Below are 27,938 nucleotides of genomic sequence, written 5' to 3'. Positions count from 1 at the left end.
CCAGACAACTCCCTAAGACCATTGTAATGTAAATTAAATCTAGTACTGTAAACACCTGAGGGCTGATTCTTGTAAAACAAACAGCAAATAAAAGGTGGGGTTGGGGGGCGGGAGAAGGAAAGAAGACAAAATTAGTAAACAGCACTTTTTTTCTAAAAAAAAAGTGATTTTATTGAGTTTTAATATACAGCTTTAATATGTTAGGGTAATCATACAAGATCTCTCTTGTGTTCAATTTACACATTACAATAGAGATGTGAGCTAAATTCTTTTGGTTTAATGTACAAAAGGAATCCAATGTTGTCCACTAGCAGCTTTGAACTTGGCATAAAGTTTCTAAAGACTTTAAGTGCAGTAACAACCATACAGGATACAAAATGAATATAAGGACTTTTCATCAAGGTATATAAACATTTGAAAACAAATGGTGCCTGCTCCACAGGGCAGACAACTAGCAAATTAAAAAAAGTCACTGACCAATGTTCCAGGGAAGGAGGAGCATCACCTTGCGTAACAGTTCTTATAAAATGGACTAAGAGTATCTGTATCATAGAATTTGTACTGATCAGAAAAAAAGGTCTGAAAAGACACAGTAGGCAAGGAAATGAACAATCAAAAAAATGACATAGTAATATAAAATATTTCCATCACTATTTAAATGCCAAATTAATCAAGCAATAGTAAAAAAAAATCCAAAACAAAACAAAAAACAAAAAACAAAGCTCTTCTGTTTAAAATAACAGCACTGTTTTTGATTATTTTCCAAGATTTTTTTTTTTAATGAACACAGTATATAGTTGTTTCTTTCATACAGAGCAATGTGTTCATTTGGTCTGTCACTTCAGTGAAGCTGATAAACAAACAACCCATCATGTCTCACCTTTGACACATTTTAACCCTTTTCTCCCCTTTTGTTTGCTACTCTGGTACCTTCTCTTCTCAAGTTAAATACTTTTCTTCCTTTTCTTTATACAGTGCAGAGTATATGGGCTTAGGATATGGAGATTTTCCTCTACTCCAGTTCACTCTCTGGTTCTGAGTTCAGTGGTGTGCAGTAATTTGGCTTGTCTGAAGGCACGTACCCAGGGAGACACAAACACTTGTACGACCCTTCCGTGTTAATGCACTTGGCATTCTTGCAGAGGGACATCCTGTTGTTCAGCTCGTTGCACTCATTCACATCTGCAAAAAGGAGACATCAAAGGACATGTACTCAAGTCTGGTGTGCAGTTAATACTCATTTAGTTCCAGCATTGTTAGGACTAGAACAATCTGCACAAATGCCCTGGGAACTTTATTTTCAGATCCAATTGGGTGGAATTAGGCTGGGTAAAAAGCTCTAGAAGATGAATTGGGAAGAGGTGGAAGTTATCATAGGAAATCAGTAGGGTATTGAGGGGCTTTAAACTGTTAGATTACCAAGTCCAAATTCAGCCTAGCTGCACAACAAAATTAAGTAACCACTTAAAGGTGTTTATCTGATGACTGAAAAGTGACTTTTAAAAAAGAAGCTCAAAGTTCTTAGCATGACATCTGTACTTTACCAGCTGAATACTTTAGGAGCTGCTGGTGGTGTCAACTGAAGAGTTGTGAAGAGTAAACAACCTGCAGTCAACATCACATAGCTTTGGCCTGATATACACAGCAGCTACGTATTTTCTTACTAAGGAGGCCAACTTGCCATAAAGTCCTGAAGATTACAAGGCACACAGGCAGCTTCTCATCAGAGCTGGGAGATTCCATCTGGGTGTTATGAAGCATAATGCTAAACAAGGTTAGTGCAGACCTTAAACTGAAATAATCAGGCTACTTGTACTAGGCTTTTACACTGAGGGGTGGTTGTTCTGCTTCATCTTCTCCCTGACATTTGCTGTTCCCATGTTTAGTTGTTTTAATTGAAGATACAGATGTCTTGGTTAGTAAATGTGCAGATTCACTAGTCTGAGAGTGAGAGAAATGGCTGAGTCAGTTGAATGTTGAAACCTGTGAAAAATCAGGGGCCAAGCTTCTCCAGCTGGTTATCTGCATATTTAGGCAATCACTCTGAACCCACTCTAAAAATCCACTCCTAAAATCACTCTTCTGCTCTGGGTCCAGTTCCATCCTCCTAGCTCACTAAAGCCTTTGAAAGACATTTGGTCTGTACATTAAAGTCTTGATATAAGTTTATGCTTCATTCCACAAACGTGTGTCTGTTCACTTCTACTCTCTTAACTGAACACAGCTGTAATGGCCAAGATGCACTGAGGAATGCCAAGATATTTTTGCAACAACAAAAATACTAGTAAATACTTTTTTTCTGAAAAAAGTAAAGAATTTTTCAGTAAATAAAGCAAAGCTTGGAACTTTAATCCAATTCAGGTAATCATCCCTAACCCCTTTGCTCGAGGCCTCCCAAGGTTAAGTGACTGAGTACCAGGAGATAACAGGTGATATAAAGGTGATATGCTATCCTCACCAACACAAGTCATTTTGGCCATGTCCAGGTGATAACCATCAAAGCAGTCACAGGTGTAGCCTTCCTGGACTCTTACACATCGTCCATTTTCACATCCATTCAGAATACCACATTCCTCTGCTTGTAGCTCCTCAAAGCTGTTCAGGAAACCTGGGAGGAGAGAGAATTGCAAACAAGTAGGTTACAAAGCTATTGAATCAGTATCTCCAATATATAGTGAGAGTCTGAAATTCTCTCAGAAGTTTACTGGAATGTGATTTGACTTTGCAGAAAATAGGTCAGCTTTAGCAGAGCTGCACCATCTGGAGTTTTAAATGTATCAGAAAAGTGCCGTGATACGTTTCAAGATGGAAACTAAATAACTTGGTTAACTCTTAAGTTTTATTTTGTGTTAAAAATCTGTGATCTTTTTTGTAGAATGGAAAAACCATAATTTCATTGTTTACTTTTTAAAGGATAAGTCAGTGTTTTCTAAATAGCACCTTTTATTTTAATTGTTATGTGAATCAGCCTTTAAGGAAACAAGTGGTCATGCAATTTGGGATAAAAGTTTCTTAAAAGAGGATTGTAGAAAAATAAGGTGGGTGTGTGTGTGTAGAGGGGTTAGAGATGCATTATAATTTATCCAGAAGAAAACATATTAAAAAAATATCAATCCCAGCTGCCATAAGGAAAATAAGAAGAAATCAGAGACTGCTTTCCTGTTGCGGTTTTTTGTTAACAGCCCTTTGGCTTGTGCTTCAGTGACTGGTGCCAGTACAAATACCTATAATCTACCAATTCCTCCTTGTCATAATTCTAGATGGTGAACAGTCAAAGCTCAAAGAGTTGAGCTTTTTTTTTTTTTTTCACTTCTTATACAAAGAGTTGTCTTTGTATTCAGTGGTTTGTATAATACTTTTTGTGCTCCCTGCCTTAGGGCTTTTGTGACAGTTACGCTTTTAAATATAAGGAAGGATTTATACTTACAAAATTATTTTACATTTTTACATGTTCAGAGATTGTCTCTAGTACTGAACTGTTCCTATAAGCCCTTAGTTTCTTAGGTTTTTTTCACTACCTTTCTGCTCATGGAGCAGTAATGTAACAGGACTGCAGATGGCAGCCCATCACATCAAACAGACTTCTGTGGAAAAAACTGAGAATGTCTGAGTCATAAGTTTAATAGAACAATGAATATATAGAGGAAAAATTGGAGCTGGAGTGGAATAGACTAGGATATATCTTCCCATCTGTCCTGTAACAGGTAGTGGCTCCACCAACAAACCAGCAACTTATTGAAAAACTATTTACTGATTCATATTGCAACAGCTGTGATACATATGTTTGCTAAGCTATCTAGGAATATGAATTTGTCCCTTCCTTATGTTTTTTCCTCTTGTGTTTCTTATTTACTCCATCCTGTCTTGGTCCTTGAGACCCTCTTTTCTACTCACCTGCTTTGCCTTTCCTACTCTGCCCTTTCCACATCTTCCTCCATTTAACTTCCATACTGCCATTTCTACTCCCCTCTCTCTAGAACTACAAATATTGCTCCTATCCTGGATTTTCTAGCATGGTGGGCTTCTTAGTAAGGATCAAGCTGGTCAGTAATATGCTGAGTAGATTCTGAAGACGCTGAACACGTAATGTGAATTAAGTACTTGCTGACAGATGTCACATCTCAAGAACATATATAATGCACAGGATGTATACAAGTGTACATTAAATGGGAAACATTGCAGTCTTTTTCATGAGCCTTGTAAATCACTTCTCAGTGCAATATTGAGAATACTGAGCACTGTCATGATGTAGGTAACCGAGTTTCATTACTTGCTGGGGTCCTCTGACAGGGCTTGCAGAAGGCTCAGGACAGACTTTTAAAGTGAAGACCTTTTCTAATTTAGAAAACAGTGCCAAGAAAGGGAAGGTGTCCCTCCAACCACACAGATTTTTTTAAACCAAAGAAATACATAATTTATTAGACATATAGCTTATATATAGACATATATGCATAAACATATGTACACACACGTGTTTTTTCTCCCCCTTTCCCTGTCATAAATACCGTATGTTGTAATTTTAAGTAGCTAAAACTAAAATATATATCACCCAGAGCAAGTTCAACTCCACAAAATATACTCTAGTTCAAAACAGCTCAATGGGACCTGTACTGTAATTCTGAGGTATGTATTTGCTTCTGCAGAAACTGACTGCACAATGACAAATATTACACTGAAGTACATGGCCCTGCCATGGGATGGGATGTAATGCTGTATTCCTCACACAGCCTGCAGCAGGATTGTAATCTTGAAGTCTCTGATGCCCTAAACAGGATGCCCCACCTGATTCAGTGATAGGATGGGCACAAGAGCCATCAGCTTTTAAGCCTCTGTCCCTAAGAGGTTGGAACTAGATGATCTTTAAGGTCCCTTCCCACTGAAGCCATTCTATGAAATGGTCTCAGCTGTGGATTCAAAACTTTGCACAATTTATTGTGTTTATTTACCACTAAATTATACACCTTGTTTATACCTTGTGAAATGCTTCTTTCCAGATTAACAGTATGCTAACATTGCTCACCCGGTCATTGTTCTGGGTTTTTCGTTGTGTAATGAGTAGTTTTCAGCTGTGTGACATTTCAGCTACACATCAATACTCAGTAATGCTGACTGGGGACTGTGGACATCATAGCAACTTGCAGGCCATAGATATTCAAAGCACAAGAAGTTACCAGCTCCTTCCAATACCTCCACTTTTCTTCTCTAAAACTGTGATAAAATACTTTGGACCTGCACAGGGCACCTGGTTTTGAGGAAAATGCTGAAATCTGTAAGCATTTCTCTCCTGCAAATTTTAACAGTGAGCTGGGCCCAACCCAACGTGAAGAGCCCTGATATTCCTCAAGTACAAGCAAAATTGTGTGCAATCCCTCACACCCCGCTTGGCAGGCCATAGCATCCAGCCTGGAGTCCATACATATGTGTGTTCTCTGATCACACTGTGCTGTACATTTTCTCTGTTGAGCAAGAATGACTTACATGCTCTCATTTCACCCATACAAGTTCTGCTGGGAAATCATGGAAAGATGAAGAGGGTTGTTTTTTTTTTTCTTTTAAATTAAACACACTCTGGAGAAATCTATCCCATGCTCCAAAGGAAAATCAATTTGTGAGAAGGAAAATTGGCAAGCCTTTTGACCTTGAGCTGTAAAGCTGTTGGTAAACACAAATTTAGTACACTTGGCCCAAAATGTTTCACTAGATTAAAAATTAATTGTACTCTGAGCCCTACTGGACTCTCATACAAACCTGGCTCTTGAACTGGAACACCTGACTGGAAGCTTGTGTCATAGGAATAACTAAAGCATAAATAGGCTACACTACCCAGAAGCAAAGAGAAGAATGAAACTGTCTACAGGGAAAAAAAAAACCTGAAGTAAAAATCTAATTTCAAGTCTTTTATATAACAGAGAATCTTGCTTACGGTCTTCAACAAAGTATGGATTGGTTTCTGGAGTGTAGTGCTCCTCAAAGTCCACTAAAGCATCTTGTCCATATGGCCGTCGAGATCCTGGAACAGGAATGTTGCACAGCTGGGCGTAATCCTCTGAGGGGGGAAAGAAAATAAGATATAAAAGTAAATACACTTGTAACACAGGCTGCATTACATTAGTCCCAGTGAGCTGTGGTTCATATTTGCTGGAAATAAACTTATCTTCCTAGAAACACCATAAATTTGCAGAAAAGAAAATTTCCAGAAAGCATTCTCTCTTCAAGAAGGATGTCATTACAATGTTAATGAGCCAAATATATACTGTTAAGTCTAAACAGGGATAACACCAGGGATAGATTTGAGTCAGTAACTGTACAAAAAGTTATAGGTCAGGTTCTTCTGCTCTGCATGGGAAACAAGAACTGAGGGATGTTGTGTATCCCACTGGTAATGCACTTCTCTCTAGGGCTATCTCTGTTTATAGTCCTCATTCTGTGGAACAAAGGCTATCCCAGACCATTATGGCTGCTAGCAGAAGCCTCCTCAAAGGAAGTAAACTAGGGCAGGTACAGTCAGTATTTCTGGCACTATCAACCAACCTGCAGAAATCAGAGTGAAAAATACTTCCAAAATAGCCCACACTTATCTACAAACTGTATCTTCAACCCACAGGCTTAGAAGTGTGAGTGCTGTTCAAAGCGTCCTTGGCTGTGAACCTCAAAGAGCAGGGGGAAACACACAAGATAAACAGTTACATCTGATTTTGTGCCTCTCTCTAAAAGCTAGACTATACAATCTGAGACCAAAGCAACTCTTCATTTTAGGTGTCAGAGTCCATGTTTGAAATGCTTATGCAGAGTTTGACACTTTTATAAATCAAAAATGGTGTCAACTCTGTTTCTAGTACCCTTTACTAAAAGACATACAATACAATTTATTTGAAAACAGAAATATTGTTAAAATACAGCAACCCAGGTGCTCCTTTACTGTTGCAACAGTCTATTTAGCATCTGGTTCTGTGAAGACTGCCTGGTGTTCTGAGAATCAGGGAGAGAAAGGACGGGAAAGAAAAACCACCAAAAGAGAGGGAGGGAAAAAAGCCCTAAGCAGATACAAAATCCAAGAATTGCAGATGGATGCAGAGCCAGAAACCTCATGCTGTGTAGAACTGTCCCAGACAGCAAATAGTTGGATAAATCCAGACTGCCTCTAGACAGTACAGAGCACAGCCCTACTTGCTGTCCAGCACTTTAATTTTATTTTTACAGGTACTATCTGCTCCACCTTGAATGATTTTATTTTGTACTGAAAAAACCAAAGTGTTCAAAAAGTCTGTTTGAATTCTGTGCTCAACAACTGGGCCCTTTGAGAGCACAAGACAGAGCAGTACAGGCAAAGCTTGTCTGTGCACACCCAGAGCTGCCGTGGCTGCCAGTCCAAGTCTGCAGCATGAACTCCCCAGAGAACTTACAAATCATTGTAAATCCCACCACATTCTGCTGCAAGAGCAAAGTGGTTTCCTTTGAGGTATGTCCTCCAGAATATATTTATATAAAGTAATAATATTCAAACATCACCTTCCTCTCCCAGAGAACAAAGTACACTGCCCAAAAGCAACATCCCAGGGCACAGGAAACAAAGCCAGCATGGCAAAATAAAGGACATACAGCAAAAGTTACTTACATCCCAACTGCACAGCTTCCCACTGACATACAGTGATAATGAGCATAATTTTGGGAGTTGTCATAGGACCAGAAACACCCCATTCTTTCTTCCCCACATCTAATCCTGAATTAACATCCACGTATGGGGACAGGTTATGATCTCAGATTGACCCTTTCATTCATATGTACACACAGGAAAGCTATGCAGAATAGTAAAAGCACTTTTTCACAGATGCCCACAAATGTTCTTGGCAAAGGAAATCTGTGTTCTACCACAAAATACTAATTCATCTGGCTTGTGTGGAAGAAACCACCACGTAAAAACAGTCAGTGAAAGGCAAAGGGACAAGACAAGCAGCTCTTAGGGATCACTGCTTCTTCCACATGAATGTGATCTGATGGAAAGGACTGAGCAGGACATAAGACACTGGATTCCCAGATTACTCAGTGCTAATTTTGCCATTAGTGATACTGGCAGTATAAACAATGCTTTAGTTCTGAAGGAAGCAGTTGGAACTTTTGAAAATCCATAGAACTGAAGCACTCAGGTACATGATAGTTGCACAGTTTGACGATTGTGCAAGACTATTTTATATTGCATGTCTGCCAATGCAAAGTTGTTTAACATCTAAAGAAGAATTAAGGAATGTTGACAATCGAAACTTGCTTCCTGCCCCACTGGTCCCTCAAAAATCAAGTTGTGAATTTGCAAGTCTGCATTTTTAGATCTTATACCTATAATACTCTCTTAATACTGTATGTTCTGTTTAGGTGTCCAAGTAGAGTAGACTAAAACTCTTATAATGTGTTGATTCAGTCACTAGGTGCTTGGACAATAAACCCAAGGGGAACAACAGCAACTCACCTAAGAAACCAACAGTAGAAATTCAGGACCAATAACAATGGTAAGTTACCTATTCTGGTAAGTCATCTATTCCACCTTTCTCAGCTTGTCTTTTTCTTCTTCTTTCTTTTTCTTTTTTTTTTTTTTCCTCTAGGGAAGAAAAGGGTGGGCAGAGAGAAGTGTACAAAGACTGAAAGGTATATGGAGGGCCACTGAAAGGTCATGAGAACTGGTGTTTTGAAATAAGGTAGATTTGAGACTTGGATCCCTGACAGAAATGAACCATCTGAGTGCCCCTGCGGAGGACAGAACAAGTTACAGCAATGACACTTTCTGTTGTTTTAAACTTTTCCTCTTGCTATGCTATGTTCCTAAAGTTTAAATTAAAAATAATGTATTTTGGGTCACTGTGATGTGTGCTGGTCAGAGTTTTCCAGGGGAGGCAGCTAAATGAACAGACTGCTGTAAGATTTGTGGGTGGAAGCATGACTGGTGCACAGAAACTTGCAGGCAAGTATTCAAACGGGAGAACAGCATGACATTGCTCTAGGGAGATGACAACAGGAGACAGAGATCAAGAAGATGGTAAGGGGGCAGAGACCAAGACAGAACATGTACCTATTCCTGAATGATAGAAACATTTTAGTTGCAACAGAAATTAATGCTCATTTTGAAAAGAATCTTTCAAGTAAAGTTGAAAGAAAATATCCTATAATTCACAATGATTGAAGAAACCTTTTTCTATATGGGTTTATTTTTACTGCTCACTCATCTCTTGGCTATGATCAGGGACAATACAACTACAGTTCAAGAGGGGGAAAAAACCAACCACCTTTGTTTTTAACATAGTTTAGTCTACACTGGTCCATGTGTTTCTGAGCTTTTCTCATAACTTGCAAATGAAGCATAGAGACAGCTTGTTCTGTAACTTAGGGTGGCTGTTATAAAAGGAAGCTGATGTATGCTTTCAAAAATGAAAAGGACATTTTTGAAGTCAGATGTATTGCATATTAAACAAGTGTTAGGGGATTACATCTAGACACACAAGTGTACTGGCACAGATGTTAGCTGTAATTGGTGATGAAAGCTTGGCTGACAGAGACGACACAATATAAATTGGATGGACCGACTGGCTTTTAGGTGCTTGTTAGGAAAAATGCAGCTGTGAAAATGTGCATCTAATTTGCATATACAGTTGTAACTGAGCAAGCCCTTGTGAGCCTTACTTGTACTCAGAGGCCTAAAAATCCTAATGTTAGAAACATTATTCTGTATTTCACATATTTAAAATGAAATATTATATAAAAGTTTTTCCTGACACAACCATGAAACAACTACACCACAGCCAGTCCAGTTCCTGCCCATAAAAAATGCTTTATTTCTGTTCCAGCTCTTCACAACTGTCACCATCACACACACAAAACAAGCAAAGACTAAGAAACTAAACCAGATCCTTCAAATTATTTAAGAATGCAACAGTTCTTTGTTCCAGAACTAAAGGTTCTGGACATCAGTCTAAGTTGGTTAAGTTTATGTTATCTCAGGAGATTGCATCAAATGGGAACCAAAGCTAAAGGTATTTCTGCACTATATTTAGATTGTGCTCTTTTACAATTTTGATAACTTCAAATTCATTGATGTTGCCCATGGATAGATGTTAAGGTAGATGTTAAGGTTTGCAGTGAACAGCACGCATGTCTACCCCACAATTTAAGAAAAAGGTAAGGGTATCAGTCACAAAGGTTATTTTTCATTAGTTAGGAAGGATGTTCATATACCCTCATGGACACACTCTAAATGAAATCCCTGAAAAAGATTCACAGTGGATGTGAAGCTCTCACTAAATTGAAATAATTACCAAATTGCTTGTCTCAAAACTTCTTGGTAGTGACCTTTGGTTCCTCTGCTATTGCTGCTTGAGTTTCCTAAAATGATCTTCCCACTCCTTTTTGGTCCAAGTGGATAGTTAAAAGTTGTAATAAAAGGTTGTTTCTGACACAATTTTGCACATAGCTTTCTGACTCCTTGCTGATTTCCATATCCACTTGGAATGTGAGGTTCCATGAGAAAGAACCTGTAGCCAAAGCTACTCTGCATGTCTCGCCTAACCTTCAGAAAAAGCACTGAAACGCTTCATCATCAGAAATTAAATCAGCCAAAAATCTGAACACACTGAACACAAGAATTTCAATATTTGAGGCCCAATCACTGCAGTATTTTATGCCCTGAGAATATAATCCATTTGACCAAAGTCCTTACCACAAAGGAAGGAGGCACAATGCCATCCTAAATGGAAAGATGAGCAATGATCTACAGAAATTAATCCAGTGCCTCCCTGCTGATCTTAACCATCCCAAAAGAGGAGAGATGAAAACTCACACTTTACACACATTGGTTTACCCTGTACTTCCAGATCTTCAAGTGTGACATTAGCCAGAACTTAAAAAGAACACTATGTTCTCATATTATGGAAGCTCAGCCCAGAACTAACTCATACTGTTTACAAAGGATACTCAGAGTTCCTTTGCAACAAAAATGCAATCCAAACAATCTGTTCTGCCAGAAATGGGCAGAATTCAACTCCATCTAGGCATCTCTGAGGGTCTGCATCTGAATTAGTTGTTCATTGTCCATTTTAATCCAAAGAAGGACATAACCACTTCTAGGACAGCATCTCATTGTAAAGCACATGTCTAGAACAGCTCAGGGTGCTGATTTATCTTTCCTGATGGAAGGAAAAACTGGCAGGACCAGCACTGATGTGGGTTTCTGTATAAAAAACACAATATGAAATTGTCCAAGAGAAATGCTACATTGTACAACACCCCAGGTGATTCAAATTACTCACTACTCGCAGTGTTCACCTAACAAGGGCTTTGCAAATGCTAAGGTGGGGATAAAGAGAAACTTAAAATACAATATGAACAGCAGTTCTTTTTGTGACTTCTAATCCCACAGAGCATCTGAATCATCTACTGACTGTCTTTTCTGCAGATCTTCTAAATATAAAGTGGTTCCATAAAATCCCACAAAGTAATAGAATTTAAAACTCAGGAGTAGAGAAAGTATTTCTAAGTATACACAAATAAACAGGCTGATAAACTGAGTCCTGGTGCCTTTTGCAGTTGCCTAAGTATGTGTTCATGACATTATCTTAGTACTCACACCAACAAAAATGTCTAAGTTACAGATATGGTAATGTACTCCCACTCTCAATAGTTATTAAAACATCTGCTAAAGCTGCTGAGTCCCAGACCTACCTCACCCTGTTTTTCTGTATGAAAGCTTCTCCAGGCAGCCAGCTATGGAAGAGAAAGTACCCCCCTTAACTGACTGACATCTCTTTGGCACATCTATTGAGTTCCTAATACCACCTCACCAGCATTTTAAGGTGTTACAGAAGCAAAGGTGATACTGCACTGCAATAGCCTCAAAACTACTACTACTTTGCAAATACAAAAATAGGCTGTCTGTAAATTAAATGCTGACCCCAGCACACCACATTACTCAACATTTTCTAGCTGCTGGTTCTATCTCCTCTCTTCAAATTTCCTGTAACCATACACCTTGCCTAAAATCCATTCCAGTTCCCTAAGGGTCTCACAGGAGCTTCTGGAGTCTCAGAATGTTTATAGTTCAGGACCGACAAGTTCAAGTTAACTTGAGGTGCACATGGCTTTATTTTAGATTTCAGATTTGTTCAGTCAGGGCCAGTTGCTCTGTTTTCTGGCATGGAGGCTTTGACCCAGATGCTAAACCTACTGGTGCCTGTCCTGCTACCAGTTACTAGACCAAGGAGTCTGGATGGAGAGAGTTGGGCTGTTAAGCACTAACAGTAAATTGACCAAGTAAGCAGAACTTCCGAAGGCACATCATTCAACATGTATTTTTTTGGGTGGGTGGAATGAAGAAAGCATGTTTTGCTGTTGTTTTACAAACCAAAAAGTATCCAATTTTCTAATTCTTTTCACTCAACTGGTAAATTTCTACAGATTGCCAATGACAAACCTCAAGTAACACGGAAGTTTTTTAATAATAATTATTAAACTGTTATTAATGTTCTTTGGGCAAATACAGACTAATGACACCGTGAACTCAGAGAGAATACACTTCAGTAGTTGATATTTTGGTAATGGATGAAATCTGTGAAAGTCTTTATCTGCAACATGATGATATCATAAGATAATAATATAATTGAAAACAATGTCTTTACATCCCTTGCTTGCACGAGTCAGATGTACTCAACCACAGCACTACAGCTCATGTTGCCAGTATTTTGATCAGGACTTTGAACTAATATTTTGAGTTTCTTCCTCAATGTTGTTATCAAAGTACTTATCAGTCTTGCTGTTGTTAGTATGTTGCTGTTAGTATTTGTTGCAGTATCAACAAATGCTACTTATTTTTGTCTCAGTCTCTGAATGTCTGGAGTCATTTCAGTGGGGTTTGTTTAATTAAGCACTGATTAGTAGTTTTTAGAAACAGTAGCAACCATGTAATTTCTGTTTTCAGGCTGATTTAAGATTGTATTTCCTTTTGCTTAATATGGATGAAGTCTTGCAAAAGTGCTCTGTCTTCCCACTGGTTCTATGCTGGATCCTACTTGAACAGGGTATTTAAATCTTGTCATGAAAAATGAAATCACTTTAAAGACAAGCTGGGTTACAAAAGTTAGAGGTTATTTTTAATAAAGCATTAATATCTTTAGAAGAGACTTGCAAAAGTATGACAAAAAGTATGACTGTGGTAGGCCTGTATTTCCTTCTTTCTAAGGGTGGTGACTAGATCTTCAAACACAGCGGGACTATAAACAAGGTAAAAGGAAACCACAGATCTGTACTAGGATCCAACCCATTCCATGGTGAAAGTCTTGTGGTGATAATGCTTTTCACATCGCCAGGTCTTCTTCAACATGTGTTACAAATCTTCAGAAAGCCCCTAACTGGGGAAATAGGCAAACACCTTCAGCAGTAAACGCAGCCAACACAATACCTAAGTATTTAAAAATGGAGAAATTCCAGATTCCCCAGCCAGGACTTGAACCTGTGACCTGATGGCCTGGAGGTGTGAAAGCACTCTCTTGAGCCAATGATATCACTTTAAGCGCTACAGACTGAAGACATGTCAAATGAATCATTTATTCAGTTCAGTCAGCTTTAAATTTTTCTTGGTAAACGTTCCTGAACAGAGAGAAAGGCTTCCAGGTTTCTGTGTGGGTGAGCGCACATGTGTGTGAGGACCAATGAGCACATACCATATCTCCACTGAGAAATGAGAGCTTGTATGTTTGTTGTGACATCATAAACATTCAAGATGCTTTTATTTTTAACTGTGTTCCAATCTATAAGGGTTATTTAAAGTATTTGGGATCAAAGTATGCCTCATAGTTCCAGTAAAAGCAGATATTTCTCAATGCAAATGAAACATTGCATAAAAGTTATCTTGTATCTGGAGGGAGAAAGATTTTATTATCCAACACAATGCTCTTCAGCTTTGATTAAGGATCATCCAACTCATGTTTAGGATGTTATACATTGGGAACCTCCATGTAATTCTTAAAATTAATTTCTCAATTTTCTTCATAGAGCTAGTGGGGATTTACACCCCACTGTTGGCCCAGGATTGAGGCTCTAGAATCCTGTGTTCCTAATGATCAAAATACATCTAATATTTTCAGACTGAAATAGGTCCAATTTTTTTCCTCATATCAGCACTTTTGTTTAAATTAAAAGCTTCTGGGAATCCTCCATGATTGTGCTCTAGAGGAGAGTCTTAGAATTTGCAGCCTTTGCTCTCTAGGTATGTTTGGAATTTTTCATCTTCCCCCTTGTGAGGCAGGTTCTCTTTGCCTGACCATGTTGGTGGTCCTCTCTTTTCAGATTTATCCTGCTTTAAATGTAACTAGCTACAGATATCCAGAAGTAAATACTGTACCTAATTTAACTCTCTCTAACAGGAATAGCTTTTCTTTGCTCTCTCAGGATTACATGCTTGCATGACACAGATGGGTCATTCTCACCATGTGATAAACTTTGTACAAAGGAAAACTCCATTAATCCATTCAGTGTTTCCACTTGAGGAGTTCCAGGTCATAGCAAACATTCTTGCTATTAGCTGTTGCCCTGTATTTGTCTTACTATTACACTTCTTTCCATTACATTTGTTGTTCTAGCAGGTATAATAATTTGATGTCCTCATGTAAGATTTGTTCTGACAAAGACATTTCAGAGATTTCCATATCTTATAAATCAAGCTGCTGTCATGCACTGTTTTTCTTCTTCAGTCTCTTCCTGGGGTAAGCATCAGCTAGAAGTTACTCCAGCCAACATCATCAAAATCAGATGCTTTTTTTGCAGTTGCTGCATTTCCAAAGCAAACTCAAATGAGTAAAGATATCTCAGAACAGGTTCAGGGACCTTGCAAGTAAATTATAAAAGCATACAACCCAAACAGACAGAAACAACCACATTAGTGCTTCACTGAACTTCTCTATGTAGTTTTTGAATTTCTGGGTTTTTGCTACAAATAAAACATGTATTGCTTTAGCCACAACATTACCATTAGAGTAACACAGGCCCAAGTAAAAATCCAGGAATGTTCACAGTAAAATGCTTTACCAGTGCAGGATGGTACTCCTACATGGAAAGATATGTCACTGAAAGACACATTTATAATAAGAAAGCTGCATCCAAACCAGACCTTGGAGCAGTTTATATGGGGGGAAGAAGTTAGTATCCTACCAGACTGTGTATACCAGGGCTGATGTATCTCAGGCACAGCATGACATACACCTATGCTGCTTCCACTGGCCCTTCTTCAGTCCCCAGAAATAAATCTGTGTGTCAGTGACATTTTTCTCTGTATCCATTCAGCTTTTTTAGTCACCACAAGTGGTACCTTCTACCCGAAAGATCATGGAAGAGCATCCGATTTCCAAAAGCGTAAACAAAATATAGTCTTTTAAAAATAACGCCAGCCACCTTTCTTTTTAACACTAAATTATATTCCCTGGAAATTCTTCAGTCCTTATTGGTAACCCATTCCCTTAACTTGAGGGGCCAGGGGTTTTTTGGTCTGTTTTTTTTACGTCATTGGCGCAGGTACAAATGCAAGGGGTTAGAGTGATGAAGCGTTTCAGGTTTCGATCCGAGGAGCGACAGGCGTGTTTCCTTACCTGACTCCTTCATCGGACACAGCGCGCACTGCATGCCCCAGGCTTCCCCGTACAGGCAGCAGCACTCCGTGTACGTGGTCTGCTTTCCAACCAGTGGTCGACTGCAGACAAAATCGTCACTTAGGTGCTGCCAGCAAAGGTCCTGGTAGACCTCAGCTTCTTCAGTTTGTTCTGATGGAGAAGACAGGATTAAGTCATCGTCAGAGAACTGTTATTTAAATAAGACACTGGTGTAATGATAAATTTTATACATTTAGATTAGAAAAAAACAGCTGAGCTTTACAGACTGCTGAATACAAATTTAAGCTTAGACATCATGACCTTTTTTAAGTGCCAGAGGTAGCTCATCCCTTGAATGTTCAGCTTTGGAAAAATGTTAAAAGGTTCTGAGCTATCACATTAGGCCAATTTAAAAGCACACTGTGTTGGATACCCAAAACCCAAATCTTTCTAAATCACAGTCATTGCTGAACACTTAACACGGATTCAGCTCAGCTCCCATGGAAGTTAACAGAGCTTGACAAGAAACAGCGCTGGGAAAGAGGTGAATGTTTGGGGAACTCCATCCACACAATGGTTCTTTAAAAGTTATTTTGCTTTTCTTATACTGCTGTCAGTGGCATCTGAAAGAACTTTTACAGCTAGGGCAGAGCCAAACAAAAATTTTTACATGGGCTCCCTGGGAGACTGGACAAATACTTGGAAGAGAGAGTCCCATTAACTAAACAGACAAACTACATCAGTCTCAGGAAATCCCCTGAGCTGAAAATAGCTGGAGGCTGAGAGAGTGCTGGGGAGGGTGAAGAGAAGTATTGTTTATCTACCCTCCTGGTCTCTAATCATCCACTTACAGCTATTGTTAGAGACAGAACACTGCTGTGAACTACTGTCACATTCGTATGAACATTCACAAAAATCTGTATTTTTGTCAAGGCTGGAGTTTTTCAGAGGCATAATAGTTTTGACACAGATCTCAGAAGAAACCATTCCCAGTCCCAGCAAGTTCTGATCACTGCTGATCGGAAGAAGAGGAACTGTAAACTTAATCTTCCACTTGGAATGTAAAAACCTCAGCACAATTGTTTTGTGAAGACATCTGCAAGGTTTTGATTTTGTTCCAATACAGAGTGGAAAATAAGTGATGTCACAAACCAAGGTTCTGTTTCGTCTGTGCATATTCATTTACTGCATTTTTACATTATGCACGGGTGACCACAGAACTGAAACCTCTCCCAAAGTTTCAAACTAATTTCTGAAAGCATGAAGGTGATCACAACTCAGATACCTACTCTACAAAGAGCTTAGAACATGCAGTGAAAAGCAGCAGCAGTGGGTCTCTGCAACCAACTCCAGATTCTGCTGGCAGCAAAGGAACCAGCCTGCCCTCTCCCCGCTCTGCGTGAGGGGGACATTGCCAGCAGGGATACAAGGCTTGAGTGCTTTGTGCTGGCTGAGATGATCAGTGCTGTGTCAGCCTGAATGTCTTATGACAGAAGACCCTTTGGGCTCTTGCATTCTTTTCACATCCTAGATGAACCCAAAGGACAATCCTGCTCTTGGTTTGTTTAACTGTAGATTGAACAATAGAAATGCTGTGGCTCTTGCACAGTTCCAGGCAACAGGGTGACCACATTACTCCTCAAAATACCAGCCTTACAATTTGGAGTGACTAAAGCAGGCATTCAGTCTGTATTCCCATTTCCTTCTACAGAAGCGTCTCAGGAAAATTCACCACAAGCTGCAGGAACCAGAGGTCTGGATTTATGGCCATACAGCACCAGCATTAAATCAAACCCATTGTAACAATTCTTTTGAAGACACGAGTGGCATAGACAAAGCTGTGCAGACTGCACGATGCTCTGGATTTCTGAGACATTTCTAAGAATCTTGTAATATCTAACATTTTTTTCTGAAATCAGTCTCTACTGAAATTAAAAGAACACACAAAAACATTATTTCAACAGTGACGCTTTGAAGCCCACAATTTGAAACTGTGAGCTCAGTGTACCTTCAGTGTTAATCAACTGAAAGCACACACACACAATTTTAGCTACTTCCTCCTATATCCTGTCATTCCTGTCATACTTTGGTAGAATTAAATCTCGAGACTTAGCCTGCAGCCAAACCCCAGCCTTACTGAGACAGCAAGCAGGCTGTGCCTCATTACCTACAAGGCTGGACAAGGCAGGTGCAGAGCTGGTGAACTGGCTGAAGACTCCTCAGCCCGAGCCTAATCTCACAATACTTCCAGCAATGTCCTGTCTGTATAGGCAAAGTGGAGCACTGTGGAGTTCTACATCACGATGCCTCCTGGATCAACAGACGACGGTCCAAGCATTGCCTTCCAAAATCCTCCAGAAGAGCAGGCTCATCCAAGGATGACCCAGTCTGAGCCTAGACTTCGGGTCTGTAGCCATGTCAGCACCACCTCGTAGAGGTGTACTCACTTCAGTAATATGTATAATGGATCATACCACTCGAATCTGCTGGTCTGATGCATCGCTTTTCTGTTGCGTCCAAAACCATTGGGTGTGTACAGAAACAGTTGTAAGATCCTTCTGTGTTAATGCACTGGCCATCAATACAGCTGTTTGGGTCCTGACATTCATCCGTGTCTTTAAAATGGAAGGAAATGTATCAAGGAGAGCCAGCACAAAGTATTTGCATTGTGTTAATATATGTTTCTATTTTCCTATATTAGGAGCAGACTTCCCTGCAAGCCTTCTGTAAATTATCACAAATACCCACTGCTGGCAAAAACACCCTGCCTGTGCTCATGGAGAAGGACAGACATCTGAAGGATGCTGGCCTGTGATCCTCAAGTCTTAGGGAGCTAGTACGGAGCAGCACCAGGGAGGTCAAGGAGGCTTGTTGGAGGGGTTGCAGTGCCAGGAAAACCCTGCACCCAGTATAGCTGCCACTGCCTCCCACATTTGTCTCCCTTTAGGACAATACCAGCAGGCATTAGAGGTGGGCATACTCCTAGTGATTCTTCATGAGCTTGCCAGAAGAAGGAATCACCTTACCTAGCCATGGAAGTTATATTTCTTTGTTTGTCTTGGAAAGCAAAAGCTGAAATTTAGCTCAAAGGGAAGAGCAGGCCACTTCGGATAAATTACATTTAATCAGCTAAAATCCCACTCTTTGTAAAGAATAATCACAGAATTCCAAGGTAAAAGGCTCTCTTATTGCAGTTGCAAAAATTGCTTCCTTCCATTATGATATTCTGCACATTATACACGGTTCTCTGCTTACAAAGCAAAAGCCAGGGTCATGGTCATGAATAATTTTCAGCTGAATACCAGAACCAAAAGAGTATAAAGTTGTGCAGGCTAAAATAGGCTTATCAATTACCTCAACTGTAATTTCACATTGCATATTAACCCTTTGTGGAAAATATCTGTCCTTGAAACAAACAAACAAACAAAGTCTGAATTAATCTAACAGAGTAAACCCAGAACACTTACCAAATGAAAGGTGAGCTTCAACATACAGGCTTTCACCGTTCACCCCACATACAAAGGACAGAAGGCTAAATTGTACCTTGGCAGAGTGAAGCAGAAGTGTGCATGTAAGGAGGGAGCCCCCTCTGATCACTTTGTGCTGCCTGCATTAAGGCTGGCACCAGCTCTTGACTCAACTCAAAGGAGCACAAAAGGCTGTTCTGGAGATGCAAACTCCTGAGAGTAATTTGCTGAAAAAGGAGGCAAATAAAGCAAACCCTGCTCTACATGCCACAGCTATGTCATCCAGAATTGCTGCTCAGCCAAGCAGAAGGAAGGGAAATGACCCAATGTATCTTACAAAACTGCTACAGGAGTTCAGAGGCCCAGTGTTTCTCCCCTTACTGGGAATGCCACAGTTCTGATGGGATTCCTGCTGTATGAGTCTGCTTGTTTTGCCCATCTGCATACCATTATAGTGACAAGACCACTTCAAATAAACTTACCAAAGCACTGGAGCTTAACAGGGTCATAGTATGTGCCTTGTTTGCAGTAGCACTCATAACCTGGCTGTGTATTCAAACAGAAGCCGTTTTTACAGATTTCTTGTCCAAAGAGTTGGCATTCATCAGCATCTGGGGAGAAAACATTAAAGGCTGTGTTACCATTGTTATTATCATGCCACATAGAAAAGCAAGGTGGAATAAATCCTATACACTTCTCTGTTCAAGCAAACTTCAGTTTAAACAGAAAATCCCAGGAGCACAGATATCCACAGGAAAAAAAAACAACCCTCAGACAACTGGTAGGGAAGAGGCTATGTAGCCAGAATGGAAAAGGAAAAATTGGTGGACCATTACTTCCCCCTGTCAGAATTAAGTCCCATGGCACACAGAGACTGGAATAATCCCCAGTTTCCTTTGGTATCACATTGCTCTTCAAGCAAAACAGATGAACAATTTGGCCTGTATTTCCCCATATAATTTGCTTTACTGAAGGTATTCCCACCATGGATCTAACTTAGGCACACCATCTGGTTACCAAACTAAGCAGTTATGCTTATGGATGGACTCTGTGATGGCTCTTCTCTTTGCATAGCGTTTGGTGACTCTGCTGTGCACAGCAGAAAATACTCCTCCTCTGCACTGCTCGTGGCTTTGTTTCTCTTCCCCCACACAGGACCAATTGTGTCTGTGGCTGAACACAGGGTGGCCATCACTACAGAACTAGAGACAGCTGACACAGACAATCTACCACACTTTCAAATGAGGCTAAATGTTTTCACGGAGGTTTCATGGATAATATATGCCAGCTCATATATAGCTTTTCACAGTTGTACACATTTTTTCCCAGTCTTGCATTTATGTATTTGTTACTGTTGGAATTCCATTCACTTCCTTTTTCCAACCTACTTTTCATTTGCTAGACCTACTTAGACTAGTCTGTTAAAGCTAGCTTGGTAGTAAAAATGGCAATAAAAAGCACAACTTAAAGTAGGTCATTCTTTTCTCAATACCAATTGTTTTAATCCACTGTCATCTATATATTTAGTCCCCATTTATTCTGGGGCAGCACAGATTTTATCCCAAAGTTGTCATTTCCAGCTGTACAGTAATTTCAAAGGTCAATCATTCAAATGCTTCCTTTTTTCCAGAAGAACTGAGAGATCTAGAAAACTATTTGCTTTTACATCCACTCTTCCAGCCACTAAGTGACTACAAACATTAATTATTTTTACTGTTTAGCAGCAGGAACAATGCGAAGATTAATAAGAAATGTCACATTCACATCTGTCTTCTTCTTGTGGAACATGGATTTGTGTCTGGAGAAAAATGGGAAAGCCTGGAAGCAAAGCCAAGGAAGGCTAGCAGGCTATTCACTTCTGACAGGTAATTCCAATAAGAAAACAGGAATTGCTCCTCCAAGCAGAAGCTTGTGGACAAAAGGAACAGTAATATTTAAATTAGTGTAACAGAGAAAGATCACATTACAAAAAGAGTAGATTAATAGTTATGTAAATGTGAAAGTCATTTATCTATTTAGTGTTTGTCCTCTGTGCCATTCCTAAGGTTTTACAACATAAATTTACTGAAAACATAAAAAGTCTTATTATGGCAGGGATTTGTGGAAGGTATTTCCAGATAAATTATTTCCACATTTCAGTATTTATAACAGCTACGGATATTATCAACCCTGAGGTAGCACAAAAACAACACAGATTTTATCTAAGGTGCATTTGGATAAGCTGCACAGCAAGTTCCAAGCCCCCACTGTGAATATCTTAGATCTGTAAAGATAAACAACATCCTTAAACAATCCCTGAACAGAAATACTCTCAGAGACCTTTAAATGAGCTCCGTGAAGTCTTAAAAATTATTAATATTGATGGCTACTTCTCAAACCTGGAAAGAAATTTTGCTGATCCCACTTTTACTTCTTTATGATGCCAGCTCCCTCTCACCCACATTCACCAACTTCTATCACTCCAATTTCTTTACTACCACTGGACTACCACCAGTAAATATTCCATGAAGTTCTGTAATGAAAATATTGTTGCTGAACTTCTCTTCAGTTTTTGTATTCATTCTCTCTTGCAGGCCAAATGCTCAACAGAACTCTCTCCTCTCTTCCAACTCTGCATACAAATATTTACAAATTTAAGCTGGCATTGTATTCCATATGTAAATGAGTATTTGTGGTTTGTGGTCACAGCACCAATTCTCATAGTATATAGCACTTAGTAAAAATTAAACCAGAGTATTGCAGAGAATGTGTAATTGATATTCTTAACAACCTGTAAAATGATGATTTTCAGTAATGTTTCATACTACAAACTGTTTTTATCACCTAATAAAATTTGAATTAGTATGTTTACATTCCTGGCTCACATTTCTCGTCAATCAACTACCAGAACTTCTGAAATAATTAAACTTAATACAAGTCAGTACTGACCTTTGTAATTCTGAGCAAGAAGCCCATAAGATGATTCTCCAGAGGGAATATAACCTTTTCCTTCAGGACACAAATCAGTAAATTCAGCTGGGAGAGAAAGAAAACAAAAAATTATGTTAAGAAAAAAGTATTCACGTATGTAGTACTACATTTATTTCAGGGTACTTTGAGATACCTGCCCTGTTTGCATCTATCAGGCAATCATACACACCTTTAGTTAAAGGGGGGATGTTAAATGCCACAGCCTGACTTTCCCCTGCTCTCAGTTTGCAGAGCTAGCTTTCACAAACCTGGCTAGGCTGCCCACGGCATCACAGAGCTCCAGGCAAACTCACTTCTCCTGCTCTTTGGCAGGAGAACGTGGCCCTTACTAGGTTTCATGGTGCACTGCAGTTATAACAATACCAGTAGCCAAATTATCTTAATTAAAGCTAGCATGGGCCTCTATGAGCTACGCTGAAAGCTGCAATCTAGGCATACTCCAACTGAGATACAAACCCCCGTCCACATTCTTCAGTCCTCATACAGGAAAACCCCTAATTGACTGCAACAGGAGAACATGGTGTGCATTACAGAGAGAAATTATTTCAAGTGTCTTGGAGACTATACAGAATCAAACAAACCTATCCAAGCAGAGAGGCCCCTTTTTCATTATGCATTTCATTTCAGTTTGACTGATTCTAAGGTCTTGTTAAAACAGGAATTAAACGTGATGATACATTTCTGTGAAAAGTAATCTCTAGCATTTAATCTCAAAAAATTTACGCATGTTCTCTCTTATGTGATTTTTTTTTCCAGCTGGATTCTGAATTGCAGCCATCCCTGTTTATGTTTCAATGGTATTTTAATGGTTTTTTTCAATGGTTTACTGGTATTGTTTTCAAAATTTGTGACACATATCACATGGCTCTGTCTAATTTAATATTTAGATATTTAGAAGTTAAACAATGCCCTGCAGAGAACATTATTAACTGAATTGTTCAGTAAGCTGCAAAATGTAAAACTAATGTTATAATATGCATTGGTAAGCTGTAGTGCTGTAGAAACAGCACTGCAAAGAATAGCTGCAGCCTCAAAAATGTCATAATGGTTACCTTCGTTTTCCAGCTTCTGGAAAAAAAATCTAACATGTTACCATAGCATCTGGAAAAAGCTTTTGTGAGAATTCATATTTGCTTAAAATCAGTTGGAGTTAACACTGTTCAGTAACAGGCTTTTTCAATCCCTAGGGAAACTGCAGAGAAGCCAATGGATTTACACCAGGTATGAATTATTCTTATCACCCTTTCCTCTGTGAAGGATTCCTATGGATAAGTCACAACTAAATACTACAGAATATGGGATTTAATTGGCAAGCCTTCTCTAAAGGCAAGGCACACTCTATTAACATAAATACAATCCTAACAATAAATACAAAGCCTCCTCTTACCAGTTCCAATGACAGGGCACGGGAAGATTTCACAGTTATCACCCCAACCAGCACCCAAGGTACAGCAGCATTCTTGTTTGGTTACATTGGATGTAAGCACATTGTCACAGAAATTAGCATCATTCAGATTGTAGTAGCACTCCTTCTTTCCATCTTCCTGTTGATCAGCCTCTATTGGCATTTCTAAGGTGGAAAAAAACCCATAAACCACACAAGATGACACATGAAATTAGTCACTTTTTCCAGGATGTCAGAAGAGCAGAGAAGAAACTGAGTACAAATTTTGGTTTAACTTTTTGACATTAGAAAAAATGATGGAAGTCAATGACTTTCCTTTAGCTTTTTCAGACCTGTTCTCCAACTTGATCATAAAAGGATTCCTCCAATTTGCATTTCTATAGTTTTCAAGCAATGCATGAAATACCTGCTCTCATGTTCTGCTACTAATGGCTATGCCCAACTATTGACATGGTGCTCTTCATATATGAATCCAAAAGCTCTTCACAGAGGTAAGCAGATCTCATTTTTTCAGATAAAGGAGCTAAAAAGACTGAACTGAAAAGACTCAATTTTCAAAAGAATGAGTATTTACAGCCCCTTTTCATTTCACTGGGAAAAAAAGCATTCTCCACATTTGAATACAATGCCCTTTATGATTTTTGCAAAAGAATCTTACTGACTCCATGGTAAGCAGAGGAATATAATACACATGTCAAGTTAACTTACTCTGTGTTTTACTTTACAATAGGAATCCAGCCAAGAAGGCAGATTTATAGCCCTAAGCACTGAGTGGGTCCTCTCACAGTATTTATATGGACTGGAGGCAAAACAGTCTGTCCCACAGATCCAATAAATACCCTATTAGTGTAAGAGTCAAAGACCTTTCGAAAGCAAGGCAATCCTAAAGTACACCAAGAAGTGATTTTGAAAAGAAATACCTATTTAAAGCTTCTGTGTTTGCACAACTCTGTCTACCTAACATTTCACTTCACAAAAATTATCATCAAGGGCTCAGAAGTGGGAACTACCACATAAAATTGTTATTCACACTTGATCGATATGAAAAACTTTTCACAGGCCATCAGTAAAGTAACCAAGTTCTAAAATTACATACGCTCACATTTATTAATCAAACCCAAAACTTTATTCAGGAATTTGAGACAGATAAATCTTGAGTCTTGAAATTACATTTTCTTTTTATCTAGGGAAATTCTTTATGCTTAGTACTTAACAAATGTTTAACTAACAAAAAACCTATTAAAAATTACTGCATGTTGGCTGATTTTTCACTCTTTGAGATTTTATTTCCACCCAGGCTCTTGCACAGTAAGCCAAAAATGAAACATTTCTCAGAAACACAGCTATTGAGGCAGAAATCAGAACCTCTATTTTATAGAGTGACAGTGCACTTCAAGGTGCTACTGCAACAAATGTTGGTTTCATGGTGCAGCAGGAAAAGGGTAATAGAGTTGCTACCAGAGACACTGTGGGATGACAACTGGAGCACTGCAATGAGGGTTCTAAACTCTTGAGAAGGGATAGGCAAGGAAAGAGAGGCGGTGAGGTAGCCAGCCCTGTGTGTTAGGGAGTTGAACAATGATGACAATAGGGTTGAGTGTTTAAGGCTAAGAATCAGGGAAAAGGCCAACAAGGCAGGTATCCTGGTGGGAGTCTGTTGTAGACCACCCAGCCAGGATGGAGAGGCAGAAGAAACATTCTAGAAGCAGGGATCTGTTCTATAAGCAGTCTTGTGAGCCCTAGCCCTTACTACTGTGGCAGACTTCAGCATGCCAGATGTCTGCTAGAAATACAGCACAGCAAAGAGGAAGCAGCTTAGGGGATTCCTGGAGTGTGTGGAAGAGAACTTCCTGACATATCTGGTGAGGAAGCCAGCCAGGGGAGGTGCCCCACAGGACCTGCTGTTTGTGAAGAGAGAAGGACTTGTGGGTGACGTGATGGTCAGAGACTATCTTAGGAAAAGCAATAAGGAAATGATAGTGATTGTGAATCTTTGGAATTAAGGAAGCGTGCCAGCAGTTCTGCCACCTTGGGCTTCCAGAGGGCAGACTTTCACCTCATCATGAGACTGGCTGAGAGATTCCCTAAGGCACCAGCCCTGAAGGGCAAAAGTCCAGGAGTGCTGGAAGTACTTTAGGAAGAAAATCTTAAAGGTGCAGGAGCAGGACATCCCTATGAGCCAAAAGATGGGACAGGAGGGAAGATTCCCAGCCTGCCTGAACAAAGAGCTTTGTCTGGAACTTGGGGAGAAAAGTGAATCACCTTTGAAACAAGAAGCAAGCAACTCTGGAGTGGGTTTTAAGATCCCACTTAGAAAGTGTTTGTGAGATGGTAGCTTGAAGGTAGTGATGTCCAACAAATGCTGAAGGAATTAAATAAACCCCAGCTCTTGCTACTTCAATCGTATTATCACTGCCCATCCACACTCCCCAAAACAGATGGAGCAAGGCAACTTTACCAGGCATACAAATATTAGGTCCATTTGGAGAAAAGCAGATTTAAAAATGTCATCATGGATTGCCTATTATTGCACTTCAATAGTATGATCATGTGCAATAGTTCTTTTGGTTTCTCATTAGACACAGACAATTGGATTTATTTCTATCTTCCTCAGAAAAGTGACTTCAATATTGGGAGGCTGAGGGGCTGGCAGACACCTCCATTCAAATTTAGTATAATGTTGCCACCTGCAAGGCTTTGCAGTTCTGCCAATATAACTAAATTGTACTTTAAAGGATACACCCAGCTGGCTGCTTATTTCAGCTTTGTTAGTTTAGCCTGTGCTCAACCCTCATCTGACAATCACAATTTTCTATAATGTGTTGAATTTCATCAATTGAGGTGGTTTTGTAGTATCAGTTGCTATCCAATAGGAACTATATTAAGACTATCATGTCACAGAAATGCATCTGAACTAAATCTGCCATTCCAAGGTGAGAGAGCAGTACTTCAGTCACCAATTCATACATTTTCCTTGGCCATTTGCCATCTGTCTAACTGAATCAAAGCCAAATCTTCATCAGAAGAGAAAGCATGGCGGTTTTCACATTGTTTATCAGAGAAAGAATACAGAAGCTGCCCTGGGAGGAAGGGGAGATAGTCTCATCATGTCCTTGTTTATTCCCATTTTACATGCAATGTGTTGGTTGCTCCTCCCATTATCTGTTCAGCAGATAAATGGCTGTTGTTTACACAGCTGTGAGGGTTAGTTAAGAAGGCATCATGAATGTTCGGAAAGCAAATGAGACAAAACCTTTTTTTTCTTTTTTAAACCAAGACCAGTCTATGTCTACAAGCTTATCATTTCTCTGTTGTAGATTATTAGCCATTTAGTAAACAAGTTGTTTTTGAAAGTGATTTCATTAGTTATGTTGACAAAATATGACAGAACTTATTTTTTGTGTCATTGTTTCTGTTTTTTTCTGTTAGAAAATGTAAAATATCTCCCTATGTAAGGCATGCTGGTAAAGGAAAATAATTTTACCACTTTTTTGATGTAACCGTTCTATTAACAGTCTATGAGAGAAATTCTGTATAGTTGCTGCTGGATTGGATTCTGAAGTATTTCTTAGAAATAGATTTATACACCTTTGCATAACCTTGATCCAACAATATGCTTAGCATATGTTTCATGCAAAAACATGCATCAGTAATGTAGGATTCAGTAGATAATAGCATATCCTTAGACTTCAGCATACACTGGAATATTTGCCTAAATAGTGTTCTGTTAACAACTGTGATCTGAAAAAAACAACAGATCAAACTTATGGGATCTTAAATACTGCAACTGTGTACCAACAACACTTACAAATGCAATCAGAAAACTTGTTGCAAAAGTGAAAAACAGTCATTATAACTTCATGATTTCTAAAAGCTCAGAGGACTTTGAGAAAACAATTCAAGTAAGAATTCTCACTTTTGGAATCCAATTTTTCAAGAATACAGTAAAAATGCATTGTTTAGATTTCTCAACTGACTCCACATGCGGCAAACTACAACACCTAACACATGCATGTGCAGTGCATATATATATATATATACACACATATATATACATATATATATATACACACACATATATATACATGCATATATACAATTCAGGGATTAGTGCAAGTGATGCACACATAAAACTTACAGCTAAGACTTTGTCCACAGACAACTGAAATTCACTGAACAATAAGAAAGCCCATAACGTTTAGGAAATTCAGAATCTGTACTCATGCACCAAATTCGTAGCCTTTTGGATCAAATTTATAAACTATTACTTGGCAGCCGCAAATTTTTTGTGCTGCTGGTTAGTTAGATTGCAGGGGGGATTGATTTTGTTTCAATATTAATCAGCCTAGAAGAGACTTACGGTTTTGGACACCAAAACCATGATTTTGACTTATCAATCACATCAGTTACTGTTATTAGAATAAATAACTGGTTATGTTTCATGTAGCCAGGAGAAAGCAACATCTGTAGATTCCTAAGTAG

General features: G+C 39.1%; 1 protein-coding gene across 8 annotated transcripts in view; it reads right to left on the bottom strand.

The window, feature by feature from the left end:
- Positions 1 to 147: 147 nt before the first annotated feature.
- The window catches only part of LTBP1 (latent transforming growth factor beta binding protein 1), a 186,577-nt gene continuing 158,786 nt past the window's right edge, over positions 148 to 27,938 (bottom strand). For 7 of the 8 annotated variants that reach the window (XM_015621750.3, XM_015621751.3, XM_015621753.3 and 4 more), the window contains 8 exons: positions 23,439 to 23,621; positions 22,010 to 22,096; positions 19,564 to 19,692; positions 18,089 to 18,229; positions 15,615 to 15,785; positions 5,924 to 6,046; positions 2,459 to 2,608; positions 148 to 1,182 (listed from right to left, as the gene is read on the bottom strand). In XM_015621750.3, coding sequence (XP_015477236.1) covers positions 1,013 to 1,182; positions 2,459 to 2,608; positions 5,924 to 6,046; positions 15,615 to 15,785; positions 18,089 to 18,229; positions 19,564 to 19,692; positions 22,010 to 22,096; positions 23,439 to 23,621 — 1,154 coding nt within the window. In that variant the 3' untranslated portion in view covers positions 148 to 1,012. The remainder of the gene's footprint in view (positions 1,183 to 2,458; positions 2,609 to 5,923; positions 6,047 to 15,614; positions 15,786 to 18,088; positions 18,230 to 19,563; positions 19,693 to 22,009; positions 22,097 to 23,438; positions 23,622 to 27,938) is intronic. The other variant, XM_015621752.3, reaches the window with a different exon arrangement.

The sequence above is a fragment of the Parus major genome, chromosome 3 (assembly GCF_001522545.3).
Source record: "Parus major isolate Abel chromosome 3, Parus_major1.1, whole genome shotgun sequence".
In the NCBI taxonomy this organism is placed as follows: domain Eukaryota; kingdom Metazoa; phylum Chordata; class Aves; order Passeriformes; family Paridae; genus Parus; species Parus major.
This window is presented reverse-complemented; position numbering and strand designations above follow the sequence as displayed.